Source organism: Anabrus simplex, chromosome 1, assembly GCF_040414725.1.
Source record: "Anabrus simplex isolate iqAnaSimp1 chromosome 1, ASM4041472v1, whole genome shotgun sequence".
Classification (NCBI taxonomy): Eukaryota; Metazoa; Arthropoda; class Insecta; order Orthoptera; family Tettigoniidae; genus Anabrus; species Anabrus simplex.
The window spans coordinates 188,505,068-188,527,726 of NC_090265.1; the positions used below are offsets into that span (position 1 = coordinate 188,505,068).

Genomic DNA, 22,659 nt, shown 5'->3' on the forward strand with positions numbered 1-22,659 from the left:
TATAGCAGGGGGCGGGAGGCGCCTCTTTCTCCAAGCAGCAGTTCATCCACAAGGTAATGGCCGGTTAATAACTTTATTTCTTGCTAGCTCAGCAGTTTAACCCTCGGGGCAGGTTCAAAACTTTTCTCATGTAACCTATCTTTAAAATGTAATAGACATTTGGTAAAATTTCGTCTCTTTGACTACAAATTGGGATAGAGAGTGCCTAACCCTCTCGAGCTCCCACTCATATTGTTTTGAGGTGACTAAGTTTTCATAACCGTTTTTCTTCTCTTTGTAATGTAATAAAGTTTTCTTATCGTGTCACCTCCATAGTATGGGATTAGCCCCTGTATAACTGGCCGAGTGCCACCTAGGTTTTAACTCTCTTGGTGCCAGGCGGTAGTGCGAGCATCCACCCTTAAAATTGCCAGAGCCGATCTGGTCGGCCGTTAACAATCCAGTCGGAAGTTGCCAGAGCCGATTACATCGGCCGGCTTAAAATTCTGTGATATACGTAATTTTGAGGCAACCTATAGTGAAGTGCATACTTTTGTTACAACCTGTAGTAAAGGGGCTACACGTCATTGTGTGCCTGGCCTTGCTTTGGCAGTTCTAAGAGGGTGTTATACCTTTCACAAGAGTCGTTTCCTGTGTTTACAAATACCGCTAACCGGTCAGTAAGAGATTGCTCCTTGCAGTGAGTGGTTGTGTGTCAGGAAAATGGCATGTTATTCACGTGATAATTTTTCAGCAGGTATTGATGACAATAAATTAATGCAGTATTTAGAACAGTGTGAAGTTAACGCTGATGATTTATCGGATAGCGATAGGGAATTTAGTTCAGAGAGTAGCGGCGAAATTATACCGGACACGTCCGCGGAATCACCGCAGCTAAAGGAGAGACGTTTAATTATGTCTAACAGCACTAAAGCTGCTCTGAATATGGTGGTAGATGAAACTAGTGATAACGAATATGATGATGATGATGATGTCTCTGGAGAACATTTTGTGGAAATTTGTCCCAATGAACCCGACAACATTCTTCAACCTCCTATCTCCTTCAAGAAAGTTTTTTGACCTAAACATGCCCTACCGTCTGATTCTCCGCCCGTATCACACTTCTATTTACTTTTCACTTACTCTCTGCTATACCTTATAGTCACATATAGTCCTCTATCATTACCTAAATGCCGGACTCCGCGGGCGAAGTATACCGTGCCTGCCTCTCACCCGGAGGTCATGGGTTCGATTCCTGCCCAGTTCAAGAATTTTCGCCTGGTCCTGAGGGTTGGTTCGAGGTTCACTCAATCTAAGTGACCCTAGGTGATTGCAATTGAGGAGATATCTGAGGGTAGGGGACCCCGGTCTGGAAAACCAAGAATAATTACTGAGAGGATCTGTCTCACTGACCATGATTCACCTCGTAAAGTGCAGGTACCGAACTGAGCAGCGGTCGCTTAGTAGTTCAAAGCAAATCACGGCTTTAGTGCCATACATTTCTTAATTTCGTAAATTCAGTTGTATTGTAAAATTATTTTTCTAATATATACTACAACCGAAAACGAGAAACTACTTTTTCTGAAAACAAAAAACTATAATATCAACTACTATTTTTTACTTATTTAATAATTCAGAATTATTTTAATACTGTGTTGTCCACACGTAGAAAATTTGTTGTCAGTATTTGCCAAACATCGATACATACACGCGAATTTTATCGGTGAGTAAAATCGTCTTGTTTTTATTAGTGACATATGTTTGAATTTTTATTTTTTACGTTTTTATTTTTCTCGTTCAAATTAGTTATTGTATAGAATTGTATTTAGAAATACATTATACATAATTACGTATACTCTTTTGTATCGTAAATTATTTTTTCAAAGTAGATATTGAGAGAGAAAGTGCGAAAATATTTTTCTCTTCCTAAAAATAAACGTTTTCGACAACTATAAATCAACAATAAAACGTTTTTGACTCTTTATATCACTCCAAACCAGTTTCTTATTCTGCGTAGTCGATATGTAGAAAATTTCATGCCGGTATTTGCTATACACCGGTAGATATACGCGAATTTTAAAATACATGTATTTCCACTGAAAATGGCCTGGCACTTTACAGTAGTAGAGTGGAGGCGGAGCTCTGGCCTCTTCCAGCTGATGGGGAGCGGCCGACTAGATCGGCTCTTGGCTCCAAGAGGGTTAAGAAGTTTCATGTAGGAGTACAAGCTACGCCTCCAGTCAAGTTGGTTTGTTGGGCCATTTAATTAACCCAGTGTTTGTGTTCTTCATGTTAAGGCCCTGTAGGTTGGGTACAAGATACCCCCGTTTCACTGTATGTGTGCCTTAAGGGCAGTTAGAAATGAAGGTTGTTGTAGCCTTTGATAGGCTGGTAAAATTGAGAGCGGGTCTGCTCTTTTCATCTTAACATTGTAATTAGGAGCAAGTGCTCCTTGTACTTAGGGGTTTTCTGCCCTGTAACTATTGTGGTGGTGAGCTGAGAGCTCATAAATTAATCTTGGGGCTCTGTAAATTCTTAAATTGTTAACCTGCTACTTGGTACCTGTTACATTTTTGTTATTTGTTGTCATTTGTTGATTTTGAAAAGAAAATATAACCTTCGTTAAAGTTTTAAATTAACTTTAATTTCGTAAGTTGAGACCTATTCCCGCCCGCACCTTCTTTCAACTCTAACTACCATGGATAACTCCGTAACAATTATTATTATTATTATTATTATTATTATTATTATCATTATTATTATTATCATTATTATTATTATTATTATTATTATTATTATTATTACTAGTTAATAATAGCCTATTTAGAACTATGCTGGCCCCGCAGTGTAGGGGTAGTGTGCCTGCCTCTTATTCGGAGGCCCTGGGTTTGATTCCTGGCCAGGTTAGGGATTTTTACCTGCATTTGAGGGCTGGTTCGAGGTCCAATCAGCCTATGTGCTTACAATTGAGGAGCTATCTGATGGTGAGATGGCGGGTCCGGTCTAGAAAGCCAAGAATAACAGCCGAGAGGATCCATCATGCTGACCACCGACATCTCGTAATCTGCAGGCCTTCGGGCTGAGCAGCGCTCGCTTGGTAGGCCATTGCCCTTCAGGGCTGTTGCGCCATGGGGGGGTGGGGAGCTATTTAGAACTATCGGAAATACTTAGAGCCTTTGTTTACCAATTCTTCTTCTGAATATATTCAATACAGACTCTAAAAGTACTGCATTAGAATAAATCATTTTCACTGCTTAAGTTGTCCTCCAATGTTGAGATCATTCAGGGTCCAATATTCTTCAACAATGGGCAGTGCCTCAATTCATGGCAAACATTCCATTTTACACTTTTAATAACGGGTAGTAAATTTTAATCTGCTAATTAATGCTCTGAAGACATCTGCAATTCATGTATAAAGTTTGTTGCTTTTGTTTTCTGCATATCCCGGACATGAAATTACTAAACTATCAATATGAACATATATTAAAATTAACTACTTACTAAAATATGTACACGAAACAGCAATAAAATCCAAATAAAAATAAATGGGGATTTATTGATAAAGTAAAATTGAAACAGATAAACAAAATAGTGATGTCAATAACTTAAAAAGGGAAAAGAATTGTAACATAAGCATACCTCGTTCAATGGATGTCAAAACATTATAGTGTGAGAGCGGCGTTATTACACTCCAAGATAGAGATAACTATTGTCAGAAGCTCGCCACCTCAAATATAACCTCGTTACATCATGTGCAGGTATTAGTACAGCTCACACGGCCCAGTTAGGTCGTTCCTTTTATGGATCGACTTCTTTTAACCATATATTCTTTTTGTTCATTATCCACACAACAACAATAGCCATATCTCTACGAAAAAGCCTCTCCGCATCATGGAGAAGAAAAGGCAGGTAAAACAAATATGAAAGACAATATCACGCCAGAGAGAGGAATGTCTCTGGACCAAAGAAGTGTATTTAAAATAAAAGGAGAAAACACAGGCACGTGCATCGCCCACAAGAATGAAAGTAAACAAACATGGCTGCCTCACGAGCAAGCAAGTGCCCGAGACAGAGACCAAGACAAAAATAAGTGATACTGTACCGAGAACAAAAATAAGGTACAGAAACTAAATTAAAAACGAAAATAGAACTGACCGGTACATCATCTTTCCGCTCCCCTCACTCACACACACTCCTGTACTCTCACACATATGCCAGTACGACAGGCAATACGAGCGATCGCTCCAATTAATAAAGTCCAACACCAATCCATAAAGGGTGTCTCACCTGGTCACGAACTGCAGTTCTCTCGTACACCAGACAGCAGTGTGCACGATGCAAACAACATAACAATGAGATCGGAAGAATCCCGTACTCAAAACCACCATGTCGCGTGCCCCATACGACGAGAATGGAGCTTCCAGTCGACACGGGGAGCACAGATATATTTGATGGCAAAATACCATACGATGCAGTGCACATAAATAGAATCAATTAGAGACTCAGTTATCGATCAGCCGTAATCAATAGGGCCAATAGTAATACTAAAGAACTGCAGAACCAAAGTTAAACAAGAATTAACGTACCTGCGATATGAATAATCAAAATAATAAGATGCTGTTAATATGAGCAAGGTTTGATTATATTAAACGCCCATTTATAAGATAGGAATGCAGCTCTGCTCTGTGTGGGCTCCATTATTAATTCATCTGTCATAAACAAAGCAAGGATACCCTTTAGAGAGATAATACTTCTCGTCTCGCAAAAGGAATGATCTTCCGTGTTTATATCACACAGTGCTGCCCTCTCCAGTACATTGTCAGAAACACATAAGCTATTCAAACTGAGGCCATAGGAAGCCATTTACACATTGCACATTGCTCTTTAGCAGGAGCACGAGTTCTCATTCAATTATACTGATTTGCGTCGTATATTTTTTATGTACGTACTTAACTTCCCGCAACCGAGACAACTATTGGACCTTCAAGACATTCTCCACTCTACTTTGGCGTTCGAGACCGCAGCGCATGACCTTGAATGTGCCGCGCTGATCACCGGGAACTGGCGGTTTGCTTCTACAAATCTATTCGTCTGCGACTTCAAGTTTATTTATAATCTTCATATATTATTTGATAGTGTTGTGACTTTGTGCCTGACAGAGTGTGAAACTGACCCATTTCTCCAATATTCATAAACATTGTGTGATTTTGCCTACTTGTTTTTACGGCTGACGATGACCTGGACTAGGGTCGAAACCGGTCCCATTTAAATAAGAATGTAATTACTACATTTCTTTCTTTTATGTATTGAATTGGTTGAACTTCAATTATTTAATTTTTAATAGTACTAGTATCCTCGATTGAGCGAGTTGGCTTCGCGGATTGCATTGCGTAGCTGCCAGGTTGCATTCGGGAGTCAGTGGGTTCGAACTCAACCGTTATCAGAACTGAACGGTGGTCTTCCTTGGTTTACGATTTGTACACAATATACACTATACCTCCATTAAGGTCACGGTCGTTTCCCTCGCAATCCTACCTGTCCTACCTCATTGTCGCAATTAAGACATACCTACATCAGTGCATATAATCAACTACTCTACCATAGTCTGACTTACAGCCAAACACAAAACAGTACGGCATACTGAAATATTAAATTAATCAAGTCACATAAGATACATGCTTGAAGTACACAACACACAATGAACTGAGTTAAGGAACTGAAAGCAAAGAAAATTCAACTTATTCACTGAAATATCGCGCAAAGTAACGTCTCCCGCACTTTTCTATACCCGGCTAGTTGGAAATACTGGAGTATGAGTTGGATATAATCGCTTGCAGTGCTTGCAGTGGCGGGACCACAAATTACCATGCTATAATGACTGAGTCCTCACACTTGGTCTTATATTCGTCATGGTATAAGGTTGGTTCTTCAAATATCAACTGCTGAAGCAGAATATTTTTACCTGTTTTTATCTTGGCATGATTTGTAGAGGTTGTTGGTCTTCATACAATGAAGAAATGAAAGTATAGGTTATAGATCCAATATAGCAGGGGCTCTGGTGAGCTCACAATGCACTAAACAGGCTTGCCAACGACGGTGCATTACCCACAGATACTGAATAACATGAAACATGAACGGTAAGGATAGGTTAGAGCCAGAAAATATTGGTCTGGAGAAGACAATTGATCTGGATTGGTTAGGTCCTGCTAGTGACAAGACCATAGGAACAAAGAAAATGGTGGCATTATTTAGTTTCAGGCTGTTTCTATTTTAATTCTTCAATATAAGTAGAGTGATATTTCCATTCCTGCTTTTCTTGCTTCCGCTCATGGAGTATCTGACTTTATCAAGTCTCTGTTCTCTGATTATGGTGATAATATCGAGATATGCCATCTGGTTGATGCAAGATATCAATGGAATATCATGACCAATAACTTGAGACTTCCACAATCCCTGGATTCACAAAGAAGTTGGGATATGATAAACACCCATCAAATTTTCGATTTTTGGTTTTGTCATGTCCAACCGAAATTGATCGAGCACGACATCTTGCTATCCAAGAAAAGGAAAAAGGCTCATGGCTTAAGGCTTTTCCGTCACCCAATGTGGGCACACTTATGGATAACATGTCATTCAAAATTGCAATCGGCTTACGTCTTGGTTGCGAAATATGCCAGTCATGTAAGTGCATATGTGGAGCAGAAGTCGACGTCTATGGCCGCCAAGCTTTAAGTTGCCCTAAGAGTGCTGGCCGATTTTCAAGACACTGTTCAATTAATGACATTATCAAAAGAACTTTTACATCTATCGATGTCCCTTCTGTCCCAGAACCGAGTGGAATTAGTCGCACAGACGGAAAACACCCTGATGGTCTTACTTTAGTCCCATGGAACAAAGGCAGATCTCTCCTGTGGGATGCCACATGTGTGGATACATTAGCAACATCGCATTTGCCTCACACTGGCAAGGCTGCTGGTTCTGCTGCAGAAATGGCCATGCGCAATAAAAGGGCAAAATACAGAGCAGTAACGGACAAGTACATCTTCGTGGTATTAGCAGTCGAAACGATGGGGACGTGGTGTCAAGAGGCTAAAAGTCTGATTTCAGATATTGGCAAACAGCTAACAGCAATCACTGGAGACTCCTCTTCAACAGAATTCCCGAGGCAGCAGATAGGAATTGCTATCCAACGAGGAAATGCTGCCAGCATTATGGGCATGTTCCCTGATAATGCTTCACTGGACGAAGTCTTATATCTTACACCTTAGACTTTCGAGTTGGAGCAAAGTTTAAAAAAATTATTGTTGAAATATTATTGTGTATATATCCACAATTATGTATTTCATGTACTTATTATTATTATTATTATTATTATTATTATTATTATTATTATTATTATTTTAATTATTAGGGACTGTAATAAAGTAAAAATACTTTCTGGGGCAGGTAGGTTGGTCCCTGCCAAGTATCAAGGAAGGATCTTTTCTCTTTGCTACTTCAGGTCTCGTAAAACATTATTTTTTCTATGGTTCCAACATCTAAATTGAATACCGAAACACCAGGGAAAGAAAAATACACATTGTGAAGTTCTTGTTAATACTATCAACTGTCAACAGCAATGCATTGTGAAGGCTTCCACCAGTGAACGGAATTTTTATGTATTCATTTCTTTGCACTGTACAGATTTGAATATCAGTATGCAATATTATAAGTTATGTTATTTTGTACAAAATATAATAAAAACTGTAGTTATGCATTTATATGCATTTTTCAAGAATATGTGTGTATTTCATATATATGCATTTATATGCACTATAAAACTTAACAATTCAATTTCAAAAGGTATGAATCGCCTTTATTTCTTATGGGCATATTATTTCTTGAAACAAATAAAACTTGCAAATATGCCAAAATAACCAGCAGTAAGTTCCTCTTTGAAATTCCTTGAGTGATCCTAATGCACAAAACTGCACCACGAGTCTATTTCATGAATTCCAGGTGATGACAAAATTGGCTGTATCGTTCATAAAAAGCTCTTTCTTGAGCGTAGAGGTTCACATCTCAATATGGAGTGACAAGGTTAGTTTCCCTACTTCTTCTCAAATTCTTCTGCCATTCTTTGTCTAAGGCCGGGAGGTGCTTGCTCATCAGATCATAAATATTATGAACATGGGTTGGTCTCAAATAACCTGTTACAATACACTGTGTTTCATTTAGAGCATGAGTAGAATTTTGGCATACTGGTGCTGACAAAAGTTAGGTTATATGTAGCCTACAGCTGAAAATAATTATTCATAAATTACAGGCTAGGTTAAGTACCTAAGTTTAATCATGTGTATTTAACTCGAGTATTATAGGTTATGTTACATTTATTGGTTGTAAATGACCATAACCTTGTGTGTTTCCCCTCCCCCCCCCAAGAGAGAGAGAGAGAGAGAGAGAGAGAGAGAGAGAGAGAGAGAGAGAGAGAGAGAGAGAGAGAGCGTGTGTTAAAAAAAATATAAGTGAGCTCTGGAATCTTCATGTACCAAGGACATGTTGCATAATATTCTAGATGGGTATACATATCTTTAGTTTTTATGCAATAGTGACAAGCTCATCTCAAGACGATTCTACAGGACAGGTACTAATGAAGGAGATTTCCAGCATCTGATGGTTATACTATATTGTAAGAAAACAGAATTATCTAAAATCTTAGTCAGTATATATAAGGGAGTTGTACAGAGATGTCAGTTGGTGATGTTATTGTAGCTCAGCTGTTCTGATATCACGATGATGGCGGATTAGCAGCCAGATGTTATGGCCCTGTGTTGTTAATACTATGTACAGAGATCAATCATGGTTTGATGGAGTGATGTGCTAACAGTCAGCTGTTGATGTAGCAAGCTATTGTAAATTTTTATATAGATATTTTTCAAGTGTTATCTTATAATTACGTTGAGTGAGAATATATTATATATAAATGTAGTCAGTGATAGTAGTGGTGTCTTTATTATTTTAACTACATTGCTGCGTTCTACTTCAAAATGGCGTTTGTGACAGGAAAATTGTGTACAAACAAAGTATGCTACTCAGCATACTTGCATTGAGATTATTGCAGTTGTGTCGAAGTGTAATTTTAAGGCCGTTGCCTTAATTAAGGTACAGTCCCATCATTTGTCTGGTTTGAAAATGGTAAACTACAGAAAAACCATCTTCAGGACTGCCGACAGTGGGGTTCGAACCCACTAACTCCTGAATACTGGATTCTGGTCACACTTAAGCGACTGCAGCTATCGAGCTGGGTATAGTCCGTTTTATATGTGTTTCTAACAATGTACATAATTTAGGATGCTCTAATTTATAATACGGAATGTCACAACAGACAACTATAGAGGTATTTCCATCCTCGACTGCACTTGTAAGATTTTCTCTAAGATACTATATAATCAGATTAAAGAACAACTTGATTAAGAGTTAGGTGAATACTAGGGAGGCTTCAGACCTTGGAGAAACTGTTCTGAACAAACAATAACTTTGAAGCTAGTCATGGCATATTACAGAAAACGAAACAAGCCCCTTTCAATAACGTTTATAGATTTCAAGAAAGCTTACGACTCCATCCACAGACCATCATTATTGAAAATTTTAAGACATTTCAGACTTCACCCAAAGCTAATCAAATTGATTGAACTTACTCTACTTAATACAATTTCTAAAATTAAGCCCAGAGGAGAATTTTCTGAACCATTGTTGGCAACAACTGGTTTAAGACAGGGTGACAGATTGTCACCTCTTCTTTTTAACTGTGCACTAGAGTATGTTATGAGGGAATGGTACAAGAAAAACTCAAAAAATATAAAAATTGGGACCCAGAAGGATAACATACACTTGAACTGTTTAGGATGTGCTGTTGATCTAGCTCTTCTGGCCAATGATATTCAGGAAACAAAACAACAAATAAAATCTTTACAGGAAATAGCTCAAAATATTGGTTTGAAAATTTCAACTTCCACTTGCAAACAAAATTAAGCTGGGAGACCAAGAAATAAAAATTGTAGAAAAATTTAAATGTTTAGGTGAAATAATCACATATAACCTGAACAAGAAACTAGCATGGCAAAATAGAATAGATAAACTGGTTACAGGACAGCATATTACCAAGAATACATATAATAAAAAGTGTCTCTCGATAGCAACCAAATTGAAACACTACAAAACAGTCACCCAGCCACAAATTACATATGCATGTGAAACATTATTCAAAACAGCAAACACAGTTGCAATAGATAGAGTACTCAAGTTAGAAAGGAGAACAGTGAGAACCTGTTTAGATAAAATTTATCAGGTAAACAAGAGTCTGGAGACTAGCTTCCATAAAACAGTTTATAAAGAAATAGAACCTGTGACTAGCACAATGAAAAAGAAACAAATATCATTCTTAGGACATCTAATATGGTCACCAGAAAATAGAATCAGTAGAAAAATCATGGAAGAGTAAGAGAAAGAATAATATTAGATGGTTCACAGTTACATATTGCAACAGAAGATTTAAATTACTAAACAAATACACTCAAGATATTGAAAGATAAACACAGTAGACTACAGACAAAAATCAACAAGCAGAGAATAGGAAGAGTGATTCCAGAAGCAGAAAGAAAATTACATTCAGAAAGGATGAAATAGTATTGGGCTGACAAAAAGAAGAAAAACCTCCATAAACCTGATAAAGTAGTATTGGCTAAAAAATTAAAATAAATAAATATGGAATGTCAGCACTCGTCAAAGCTTCACGTAAGTCCTTATTAAAGGTTGACAACTGGGGCCCCAAAATTGAACAAGTTGTTTCATTTCGGGTATTACACTAACCATTTCATGGGGATCCAAGAGAAAATTTTGCTTCATGAAGGGCACCATGGCTGAAAAAAGTCTGGGAAGCATTGGTTTAAACAAACTGATTCTACTTGGAGATTTAAGGAAAACATTTGTTAAGCTTGATATTAAATAATGTTTAGTGAAATATTTAAAAAATGTTTTAATGCTTTCAAATGTTGTGCTACTTTCACATGCAACACAAAATAACACGAGCCCATACTGAGTTGAGTAGATAACTCTAATTTCAATGGCAGCATATTTTACAAGTGAATGCTGGAGTTTAACTAATAACAAAAACGGGGACCAAAAAGTAATGTCCGATCACTCGCATTCACAGTCGAAGCTCAGCTAGTTCAACTGCACAGCAGAAGTGCTCTGCTTTGGCATAACTGGTCTGGTGAATCCCTGTTTGGAAAATCCCTGGCCCCAACCAATGGTATTTTCAAGATACAGCTCTATATGAGATTTAGTTTCATTTGTTTGTAATTTATTTTATTATTTAAGAAAGGTAATTAATAATGATTTTAAAAACATTTTCTGTGAAAATAAAAACAATTACAGTACAGTATGTATAATTATAACAATATTCTCTAAATATTATGCAATTATAGAAAAGTCATAATATGCACAAACATGCAACATAAAAATTCACGTGTTCAATCTGCCCATATTGCAAAATGCATATGTTTCAATTATACAAAAATCTATCCTAGCCCTAATCATCATCATTAAAGACTGCAAAGTGTTTCAACATTCAGTCTAGAAGCCTCTGTGAATTAACTAAGTGCCTACATAATCTTCTATTTGAAACCAAATCTATGGTGTCATTTAATTCCACACCTGTGCATTAAATCACTAAAATCTGAGTGTAACCATCATCGCCTTGGTCTCCATCTGCTTCTCTTATCCTCCAAGTTCATTATTCCCCTGAGTAATCTAACCTCCTCCATTCGCCTCATGACCCCACCACCAATGCTGGTTTATACGTACAGTTTCATTCATCAAATTTATTCCTAACTGTCCAGTTACGTGGTTAACTGGTTAGCATGCTGATCTTAGGTCCAAGGGTCACAGGTTCGATTTCTGGCTGGGTTAGGTATTGTAATCTTAATTGGCTATTCTCTCTGGCTCATGGACTGGGGTTTATACCATCTTCAACATTAGATTTCACCCTATATAGGGTCCCATCCTCAAAGATGCACAAGTCATTCATGGGTGCCAACTCGAAAGACCTGTACCAAGAGCCTCTCTGAAGGCCACGCGTAATCATCTCCTTATTTCAAGTACCTTCCTGCTACTTGTAATGTTCCCATCAGTTTGTACCAGCAATTATTCTTGCTAATTTCATGTTTGTTATTTATGAATAAGATATCCTGAGTCCACCCTGTTTTTACTTCCATACAGTAAAATAATAAACAAGGGATATATTTGTTTATTCCTTTCCTTGGTCAATATATTTTTATATTCTTCTGTACTTACCCATGGCTCCTGTAATGCGAGACATTGCACCAGCAGCACCTCCTACAGTATGCCCCAGCAGGCTCTTCACTCCTAGCATCAGCCCTTCAGCAAACTCTCCTGGCCCCTGTATGGCACCCTAAAAATCATATTGAACATTCTCAATGATCATAAATAATATACTCAAGTATTCTAAACAGGGTAGAGAAATGGAAACAATTTGTTTCTGTCTGAATACGGAAAAATATTAATAAATTTAATAGGGATGATGGCAATCTGGCTATCAATTCAGTAATACCTGGATGCCAGCCATTAAAATTCTGGGTATGTAGTTCTCTCTGTCGTTCATAATGTCAATTTCATTTTTCCAAATTTATTGTCTTTCAATTACCAGATGGTTCCTTTAATATGCTGGCATGTATATCGGTACATGAAGTCATCCTAGATACCATACGCAAGAAATCCAAACAATCAGAATACTTTCCCTTTGATGAAATTAAGTTCTCCAATCTGTCAAACACTAAATATAACAACTACAGCCTATAACACACCTGTAAAAAACACATTGTTAAACAAATAATAAAAACATATTACTGTATTGAATAAAGAATGGCATTTTTCAAGCCTGAAAGAGCATCACCAAATTCTATTAAATCACACTCGTTTTAAAATTAATTATGAATTGGTGAAAACAGTTTAGAAATGTATAAACATTTATATTAAAATTCTGTTTGTATCCTTAAACATTTGAAAGTTAAAAATTATCTTAGTAAAGTGCTCAGTAGTACGTCCTCTGTCCTTGGCTTGAGGCCATCTGGGCTACCTTCATGGTAACTTTCTGTTACGTAGTGCTGCGGTGAAGTCAGCTGTTTCTTTGCACTGTATTTTAAGCTTTATTTTTATGGCACTCCTTCCAGCTATATGTTAGTCAGAAATTGCAAACTACTTTAGGACACCAACAATAAACTCTTAGATAAGAAACTGAATAACCTCAAAAATTCAGCACTTAATGATAGAAGCCAAAAAGAAATTGCATATTATCATTAATTTGCAGAAAAATAATGTCTCAGAAAACAGTAAGATTTCTTCTAAACAGAATTCAAACCTCAATAAGAAAATCTAAGATCGGGACCTCATTATTACTACAGTCGATGAAGGCAACACTACTGTAATGATGAACAAAGAAGACTACATTTCTAAAACCTACAATTTCTTCATGGATAATTCATTCACCATAATTAATAAAGACCCTACTTCCAAAATACAATGCAATCTTATACAAGTTTTCAAAAATATTTAGTTTTTATCAAGTGATTAAGAAATTTCAAAACTCACTAACATGAACCCAGGACTCCCAAAAGCTAAAGCACTCACTAAAATCCACAAAGCTGGAGTCCCCATGACGCCTATTATCAGCTTTATGGCCTAGTCCTCTCTATAAAATTTCCCAATTCATATAATGATTCTTAAAGAATGACTTTTTCCTAGCCAAAAGATTATTGTGAAACACTACGGAATTATACAATAATATAAAAGACGAAAGAGGAACTTTGATCCACGCCAGTTAATTAGGAATGATAAATATAGAGAAGTCGCACAGAACATAAAACTGACAGATAACTTAGAAGAACTGGTTCCAATTCTCAGGCAACAAGCTGAAAATTTAGCCCCATTGAACACACGTAAAAGACATGCCTAGTGGACCTCAGAAGGTGACGAAATTCATGAAGAAAGACATCAGGCATGGTTAACATTTCAAACACACAAAACAGAACAAAGTGCAATCAACCTCAAAAATATCAAGAAAAAGTTCACACAAATTATCAGACAAACCAAGAGACAATCACAGAAAGATCTAATCAACTCAATAGAAGAAAACTATCACAAAATCAATTCCAGAGACTTTTACAAAATGTTTGGAAGACAAGTACAAAAATATGCCCCTCCCACATTAATGCTGAAAAATGAGGATGGAAAAACGACACATAATGACAAGGAAAATGCCGAAATCATGGCAAAAGCATTCATTAAACTTTTGAATTGTGAAGAACCCCAGGAACTTTTAGCAATTAATACAGACACGCCCATCAAAACCCCGCCTGAACTCATAAATCCCCCAACAATCCAAGAGGTGGAAACAGCACTCGAAGAGTTGAAAAATTATAAGGCATGCGGAGAAGAACAAGTTTTCGCAATGATACAGTTCGAACATCCTTACACATGGCCCTAACAAAAATCTGGATAACAGAAAAGTTCCCCAAACATTGGACCACAGCCATAATCCACCCACTCCACAAAAAAGGAGATAAAAGCAATCCAGATAATTGCAGAGGTATCTCTCTCTTAGACTGCACATACAATATTTTCTCCAGAATCCTATACAGGAGGATCAGAGAGCAACTAGAGGAAGAATTAGGTGAATACCAAGGAGGTTTCAGACCTTGGAGAAGCTGTGCAGAACAAATCATCACTTTAAAATTAGCCATAGCATATTACAAGAAGCAAAACAAACCTCTTGCAATAACCTTCGTGGACTTTAAAAAAGCTTACGACTGTATCCATAGACCTTCAATGTTGAAAATATTAAGAAATTTCGGGCTCCATCCAAAATTAATCAAATTGATTGAACTCACCTTAACCAACACTAAATCAAAAGTCAAGTTCAGAGGGGAATTCTCTGAGCCATTCATCATAAAAACAGGCTTAAGACAAGGAGATTGCTTGTCACCACTGCTGTTCAACTGTGCCTTGGAATACATAATGATGGAATAGTATAAGAGTAACCCAAAGAACATCCGAATTGGAAGACCCAAAGACAACATAAGTTTAAATTGCCTAGGTTTTGCCAATGACCTTGCTCTCTTGTCCAACAATATTCAGGAAACCAGACAACAAGTTATATCACTACAGGAAATAGCACAGAAAATTGGTCTTGGAATATCTTTTGAAAAGACAGTAATCATGTTTAATGACCCACCACTCATAAACAAAATTGCCATAGGAAACCAAGAAATCAAAATTGTAGATAAATTTAAATATCTGGGAGAAATCATAACATATAACCTCAATGAAAAGCCAGCATGGCATAACAGAATAAATAATTTGACCAGAGCACAATATGTCACCAAGAATACTTGCAACAAAAAAGGCCTGTCAATAGCAACAAAATTAAAACATTACAAAACAGTCATAAAACCAGAAATAACATACGCAAGCAAAACCATCTTCAAAACAACTAACACTGCACAAATAGACAAAATACTCAAGAGAGAGAGAAGAATCATTGCAAGATGCATCAACAAATCATACCAAAAAGATGGACACTGGAGAGTAGCTTCTTATGAAACAGTCTACAAGGAAATAGAACCAGTAATGAGCTCAATCAGGAAGAAACGCATTTCATTTTTTGGACATCTAATCAGGACAACAGAGAACAGGATCATCAGGAGAATAATAGAAATATGGAATAGTACATGCAACATTAAGTGGATTGGAGAAATCAAGGAAGATGTGGATGAACTACAAATTACAGTGGAAGACCTAAGAAAGAAAACTGACAAAATCAAGAAAAGGCATTAAAATCCAACCATACCATTCCCTCCACTCCTTTGATGTAGTCTACATGAACCCAAGTATTCCCATAAACAAAACAGATATAATTAATAACAATTTAAAGAAATTTAGGAAATCAAGTAACCAGAAATCAAAAAATTCATTACCATTTTAAAATTAGTGTTACACAACAACTACTTCAGTTCTGATAACATAATGTACCAATAAAATGGTTTGCCCGTGGGCTTTCCAGCTTCAGAGATTTTAACAGACTTATATTTAGATGACAAAATTATCAATAATGCTAAATTCAATAACGTAAGTTATTCGGCCAGATATCTAAGAAGATGAGGAACAGGGAACTGTTGTTGAGAGGTGTGGAAGTAGGAGAAAGGGAAAGGTAGGAAAGGGAAATCTGGAGTAGTGGGTAGGAAAAGCCAGATGGAACAGGGTCATGGGATGGAGAAAAAGGAGGAAGTAGCTTCTGCAGTTGTCAGGAAAGACAGGACTGACCAGGAGGGGAGGGGATCAAATGAGGTGGGTAGGGTTGAGGCCCTGGTCATGGGGGAATCCATTGTTAGACATGTTGGGAAAGTGTGTGGAGGAAGCGGTACCACGGTAGAGTGTTATCCAGGAATTAGGTTAAAGCAGATGTTGAGGAAAGTAGAAGAGAAGGAGGAGGGAAAGGAGAAGGTGGTAGTGTATCACGTTGGTACTAACAACGTAAGGCAAGCAGGTATAAGTACCAACATAGTTGGGGATGTGTGGGACCTGGCAAATGCAGCACGGGCAAAGTTTAAGGAAGCGCAGATTGTTATCAATGGAATAATGTGTAGGAGGGATACTCCCTTCCTAAGATTCTTTATTACTGTCCAGAAAGGTTTCCCTGCTGCTTGACCTAGCCTTTCCAGGTTGTTACCGAAATCATCCCATGACTTCTTTTTGGATTCAACAACTATTTGTTTTGCTCTGTTTCTTTCATCTACATACAAATCCCTGTCTGCCTTGGTCCTTGTTTGGAGCCATTTCTGATAAGCCTTCTTTTTACGTTTACAAGCTGCTCTCACTTCATCATTCCACCAAGATGTTTGCCTTTTCCCATCTTTACACACAGTTGTTCCTAGGCAGTCCCTTGCTGTTTCTACTACAGCATCCCTGTATGCTACTCATTCACTTTCTATATCCTGAACCTGCTTACTGTCTACTGTTAGAAACTTATCACTAATCATATCCATGTACTTCTGTCTAATTTCCTTGTCCTGGAGATTTTCTACCCTTATTCGTTTGCAGACAGATTTCACTTTCTCTACCCTAGGCCTAGAGATACTTAGTTCACTACAGATCAGATAGTGGTCTGTATCATCGAAAGATCCGCGGAAAACTCGTACATTCCTAACAGATTTCCTGAATTCAAAGTCTGTTAAGATATAGTCTATTATGGATCTGGTACCCTTAGCCTCCCATGTGTAGCGGTGAATAGCCTTACGCTTGAAGAATGTATTCATAACAGCTAAACCCATACTAGCACAGAAGTCCAGCAAACGCTTCCCATTCCCATTAGCTTCCATATCTTCCCCACATTTACCAATCACCCTTTTGTATCCGTCAGTTCTATTCCCAACTCTCGCATTGAAATCGCCCATTAGCACTATTCTATCCTTGCTGTTGACCCTGACCACGATGTCACTCAATGCTTCATAAAACTTGTCAACTTCATCCTCATCTGCACCCTCACATGGTGAATACACGGACACAATTCTAGTCCTAATTCCTCCAACTGACAAATCTACCCCCATCATTCGCTCATTTACATGCCTAACAGAAACTAGGTTGTGTGCAATGGTATTCCTGATACAGAGCCCTACCCCAGACTCCGCCCTTCCCTTTCTAACACCCGTCAAGTACACTTTATAATCTCCTATCTCTTCCTCTTTATCTCCCCTTACCCGAATATCACTTACTCCTAACACATCCAGATGCATCCTATTTGCTGACTCAGCCAGTTCTACTTTCTTTTTTCCATAAGCCTCATTAATATTGATAGCTCCCCATCAAATTCCATTTCGTTCACCAACTTGTTTCCAAGGAGTCCCTCGCCTGTCAAATGGGAGTGGGTCTCCGTTACTCCCATAGGTCCGAGGCTTGCTTAAAATGTTCTGAGCTCGGTAAATTCATGAAGCAGGATGCTACCCTACTTGCACATAGTCCAAGTGAGGATCTCTCCTCTAACGGGTTATGGACCACCGGTGAATTGTATAGTCCTAGCCGTCTGAGCACAAGGAGGGCCAGGACTCAGAATATGTCCGAGATGCCCACTCCCATTCCATAGCAACTGGTATCCCGACTCTCAGGACCACTTACTAGGCCACTCAGCCGTTGCCCATGGTTCACGAACTAGGACGTGACTACAGTAACCCACAAACAGACTATTTGAATATGTTGTTGTTGTTGTTATTATTATTATTATTATTATTATTATTATTATTATTATTATTATTATTATTATTAATGTTTTTTTTCATGCCATGATGTTGATGTCACTGAAGAAATACACCAGAAAATGATTATAATAAATATATTGAAATGCAGTATTTTATTATTTATTATTTATACAATCTTCCTGCAACAGCTGCAGGTTACCCAAGGACGAAGAGTACCTTAACAACAATCATGGATACAGATGCAGCAGATACATGGGATAATATGAGGTTAAGTGTAGGCAAAAGAGTGAGGCACGTCAAAAATTTATCTGAGGTCCGCAAGCATGGTTCTTGAAGATCATGGTGGACTTCTTGAGAGTAGTAATGGCGATGTTATAGATTAAATCTTTATTCATCCCAAAGGTATTGTAGAAGTTGACAAAAAATTTAGGTATGGTTCCTTGAGCACCTAACATTAAGTCAATTACAGAGATGGATGGAAGCTTATACTTTTGCTTATAGAAGTACTCCATTCCTTCATAAATTATTCTTTTTTTTTCTGCATCGAACTCTCGGGATAGTTTCCGTTGGTCTCAAATCTAATTGTTGGATCAATGATGAAACCTTCAGAACATGATATTTTAATATACTGTATTAAAATATATTACAAATATTACAAATATACTACAAATTACAGTGGAAGACCTAAGAAACAAAACCGACAAAATCAAGAAACTCACAGACAAACAAACCAGACTGCAAATCAGAATCAACAAACAGACAATAGGAAGGGTGATTTTCGATGAAGAAAGAAGGATAAGATCAGAGAGAATGAAGAAGTACTGGGCTGACAGGAAACTAAAAAAATTATTTGTATAAAATTGGCTAGAGTGGTCCAATGAAGGCCATAAAATGTAAATAAATAAATAAAATATATTTAAAATAATGAAGCTTAAAATACAATTCAAAATAACCACTGAGTTCACTGCATCATGTAACGGAAATTGATTGTTAATGGCCTCAAGCCAAGGACAGAGCAATGACCGCTCACAATTCTCTGTTATATTTTGACTCTCTCTCTCTCTCTCTCTCTCTCCCCAGTAGTTCAGGGCGTCTCTCTCCCAAGCCTTAGGGCCGTAACGTAACGGGAGTAATTCAAATTTCCCAACCATCTTTCTAAAAGTTTACATTTTCTTATTACCCCTCCAACCCTTCTGTGATTTCCATGTCTATCCCACCTCCTACCTTCCCCTCTTTGTATTATTATGTCTATCCTTCATTTTATCATTTCTTGTAATTCCTGTACCTTCCTTTTGTACCATTGCTTAAAACTTTGTGTAAACTCCTTTTCTGCACCTTTTGACTTATGTTTCAGATACATCAGTCTGTGTTTTCCAGATTTAATGTTGCAGCATCTAGCCTCTCGCACATCTTCATGGGACACCCTTCTATGTTCTACATGTCTGAAGATTGATGCCCTTTTCATTCATCTTTTCTGGACTGCTGGTTCTGCCATGGATCTGCTCTCTCTTTCATCTTCCAACAGGGATTTTCTACTGCAAATAAAAGAGAGAGCTGGCGGATGATGAAACAGACTTGACTTACCTTTGCCTCATCCAGCTTTTTGCATTTGCATTCCATCTCGTGAGTGGACCGCCACCTTTTGCCTGTGCCAGCGCACCAGACTACGCCGTTGGCACTAGACTCTACACCTATGTTCCAGTATGTTCCTCGGTGAGTGTATGTGCAAGTGCATCATAACTTCCCCTCTGCCTCTCCTCTCTCCACATGCCACTATAAGCTGGCTCTGTCAGCCTACTATTCAAGAGACATTCTTCGAATACTGGAGAGAGAGGGCCATGTTTATCATACTGATATCAATTTCTGGAACTTTCCCCAGCAGCGTGGAACTTTGTAACGGCACCATGAAGTATTGTAGTTTGAATTTCTGCATTATGCGTTCACATGATTAGATATCCTCGAGAGACTGTACTTGATCAGATAATCAATATGAAATCTACTGGATTTCTAATTCCTTTCACTTGGAATGCTACTTGAACATTTGCATATGAAATTTCTAGTATCAATATTTTAAAAACCTTTGTACTACAACAATCTTTATATATTCATTTATTGTGAAGATTTCCTTTGACTGCTAACCTGGCATTCTGTTTGGCCCTCATGTATCTATGTAATGTACACTACTTTCTAGAACTTGCTTCAAGAATTGTACAGCCCAGTGTTTTCAAATTTGCTCTGTTCCTATGGTATAGCTTCATTCTGTTTTAACTGTTCCTTTCACACATATTTCGTACATTTTTTGTAATATTTGTCATCTGGACCTTTCATTCCTCTTCGCAACCTTCACCTGTATTTTCCTACTATTTTCTCATTTACTTTATGTACGTTGGTTGGGAAACATTTGTTTTGTTTCATGTGTGTATTTCACAATATGTCAGATGATAATTATCCCCATTATGTAATACTGCCTCACAATTCTGGAAACAATCTTTGTTATAGTTCTGTAACTCATCAAGATATGAGCTGTGATATTCTATTTGTTTGGTCATGCAGTTGGTAACTCATGTTTGTGCTCTGAATACGTCTCTTTGTGAAACCAATGTTGATATTCTTGTTTTATCCTCTTGTGTCTCATTCCTATTTATTTTATTCTTCTCCCATATACTATCCACGGTTCACCTCTCCTGGTTCAGCATTGTTAATATGTCACTCCATATGTTGTAATCATCACCACTCATCTTGGTAAGAGAGCCTAAATCCAACCTAACTCAATACTGTATATATTCAACGTCTCAACCTCTAACACTAGAAACAAGTCCTACCCAGTACAAGGGCAGTACAATTTCAAGCATTTCGTCTAATATCTTCTCCATGTAGACTCTGCCCAGCTTTCTACATTGGCTCAACTATCAACATTCTAGCTAAACAAATACGAGGCCACTGGAATACCTGAAAAACCCATAACATGGATCTTCCTATCCCCATACACACCCGGTTCCATTTGATGAATGTTTCGTTAGTAAATTCACTAGTAAGCTTTAAAGAAGCTTCATATAACTTTTCACTGTCAACAGCAGTGATTTGAGAAACAATTCTAAGTAGTGATTTATGTAATTCTTTATATTTACACTTAAAGGGATTTGTCTTCACAGTCACTGCAATGTTGCAACCAGCTCGCAAGATGTGGATAGGAGAAGCGGTGCTGCCTACTCAGCATTTGGACGTTTAACCCGTCATGTCTTCATGAATAAGGACCTTACAGTGCATATCAAGATCTTGGTTTACCATGCTATTGTCATATCATGGTTGTGAAACTTGGACACTCTACCGTCAGGATATCAAAAAGCTGGAGCGCTTCCATCTGCAATAACTTAGATCCATTTTGAACATCAAATGGGAGGACTGTGTCACCAACCTTGCAGTTCTTGAGAAAGTGCATGCTATAAGCATTGAGACTACCTGAGACTACCATCACTTGCCACCATATCAGATGGATAGGGCATGTCTGTCGCATGAGTGATACTAGGCATTCTCATGAACTCCTGTATGGTGAACTCTGCTCCGGCACAAGACTTCAAGGAGCCCCTTTGAGGCATTTCGAAGATCAGGTAAAGTATACTATGAAAAGTGCTGAAAATAACACTCAATCCTGGTATAAGCTTGCTGAGAATCGTACACTTTGGTGCCACACTGTTTCTGCATCAGTTACTGTGTTTGAAGAGGAACAACACAGACGTGAAGAGGCTAAACGACAAGCACAGAAGCTCCGTCAAGCTCAACCCATCCTTCCCCCAGCTATTCCATGTGATTTGTGTAGACGTATATTTCACGAGTCCCAAGTCCGGAATGGGAAAGGAGGAGGGTTAGCCGGCTTGGCAACCAGCTGTAAAAACTGCTAATGCTGTGTGTAGAGCGGCGGTAAATAACTCGACCCCCCATAGGGGCCAACGGCTTCAGGCGGATGAGCCCCTTTGGGTGGGGTGATGGTCCCCTCAGTGTAGGAAATGACACTGGAACCCATCGCCTGCGTCTTTGGCCCAATGGCAAAATGGACGGAGGAGCCTCCTTTTTGTGGTTCTCATCGGTCGTGGAGGCGGAAGAGGTCATGCCAGACGGACTGGCTGTAAAGGCGCAACTCAATGGTATTTCGAGTCTGCGACAGTCCGTTGCAGTCGTGGTACTAGAACCTGCATGTCGCATTTCATTTGTGCTGCATGATATAGTTCTAAGATCATAGTGTGTGGGTCACTTCCTTGCAAGCTGTGATCCACCTTAAACAAAATCCCGCTTGTGGCACTTTTTGCTGCCATGCCCTTCAACTCAATTCCAACGGCGATGGGATAAGGATGGTGGAGGCAGGTTTTCGGGTGAAAGT

General features: G+C 38.2%; 1 protein-coding gene across 1 annotated transcript in view; it reads right to left on the reverse strand.

Moving 5' to 3' along the window:
- Window positions 1-22,659, reverse strand: part of LOC136885511 (intermembrane lipid transfer protein Vps13) — a 1,358,975-nt gene that overhangs the window by 87,323 nt on the left and 1,248,993 nt on the right. The window contains exon 59 of the mRNA XM_067158109.2: window positions 12,313-12,430. Within this exon, the coding sequence (XP_067014210.2) occupies window positions 12,313-12,430 (118 nt within the window). The remainder of the gene's footprint in view (window positions 1-12,312; window positions 12,431-22,659) is intronic.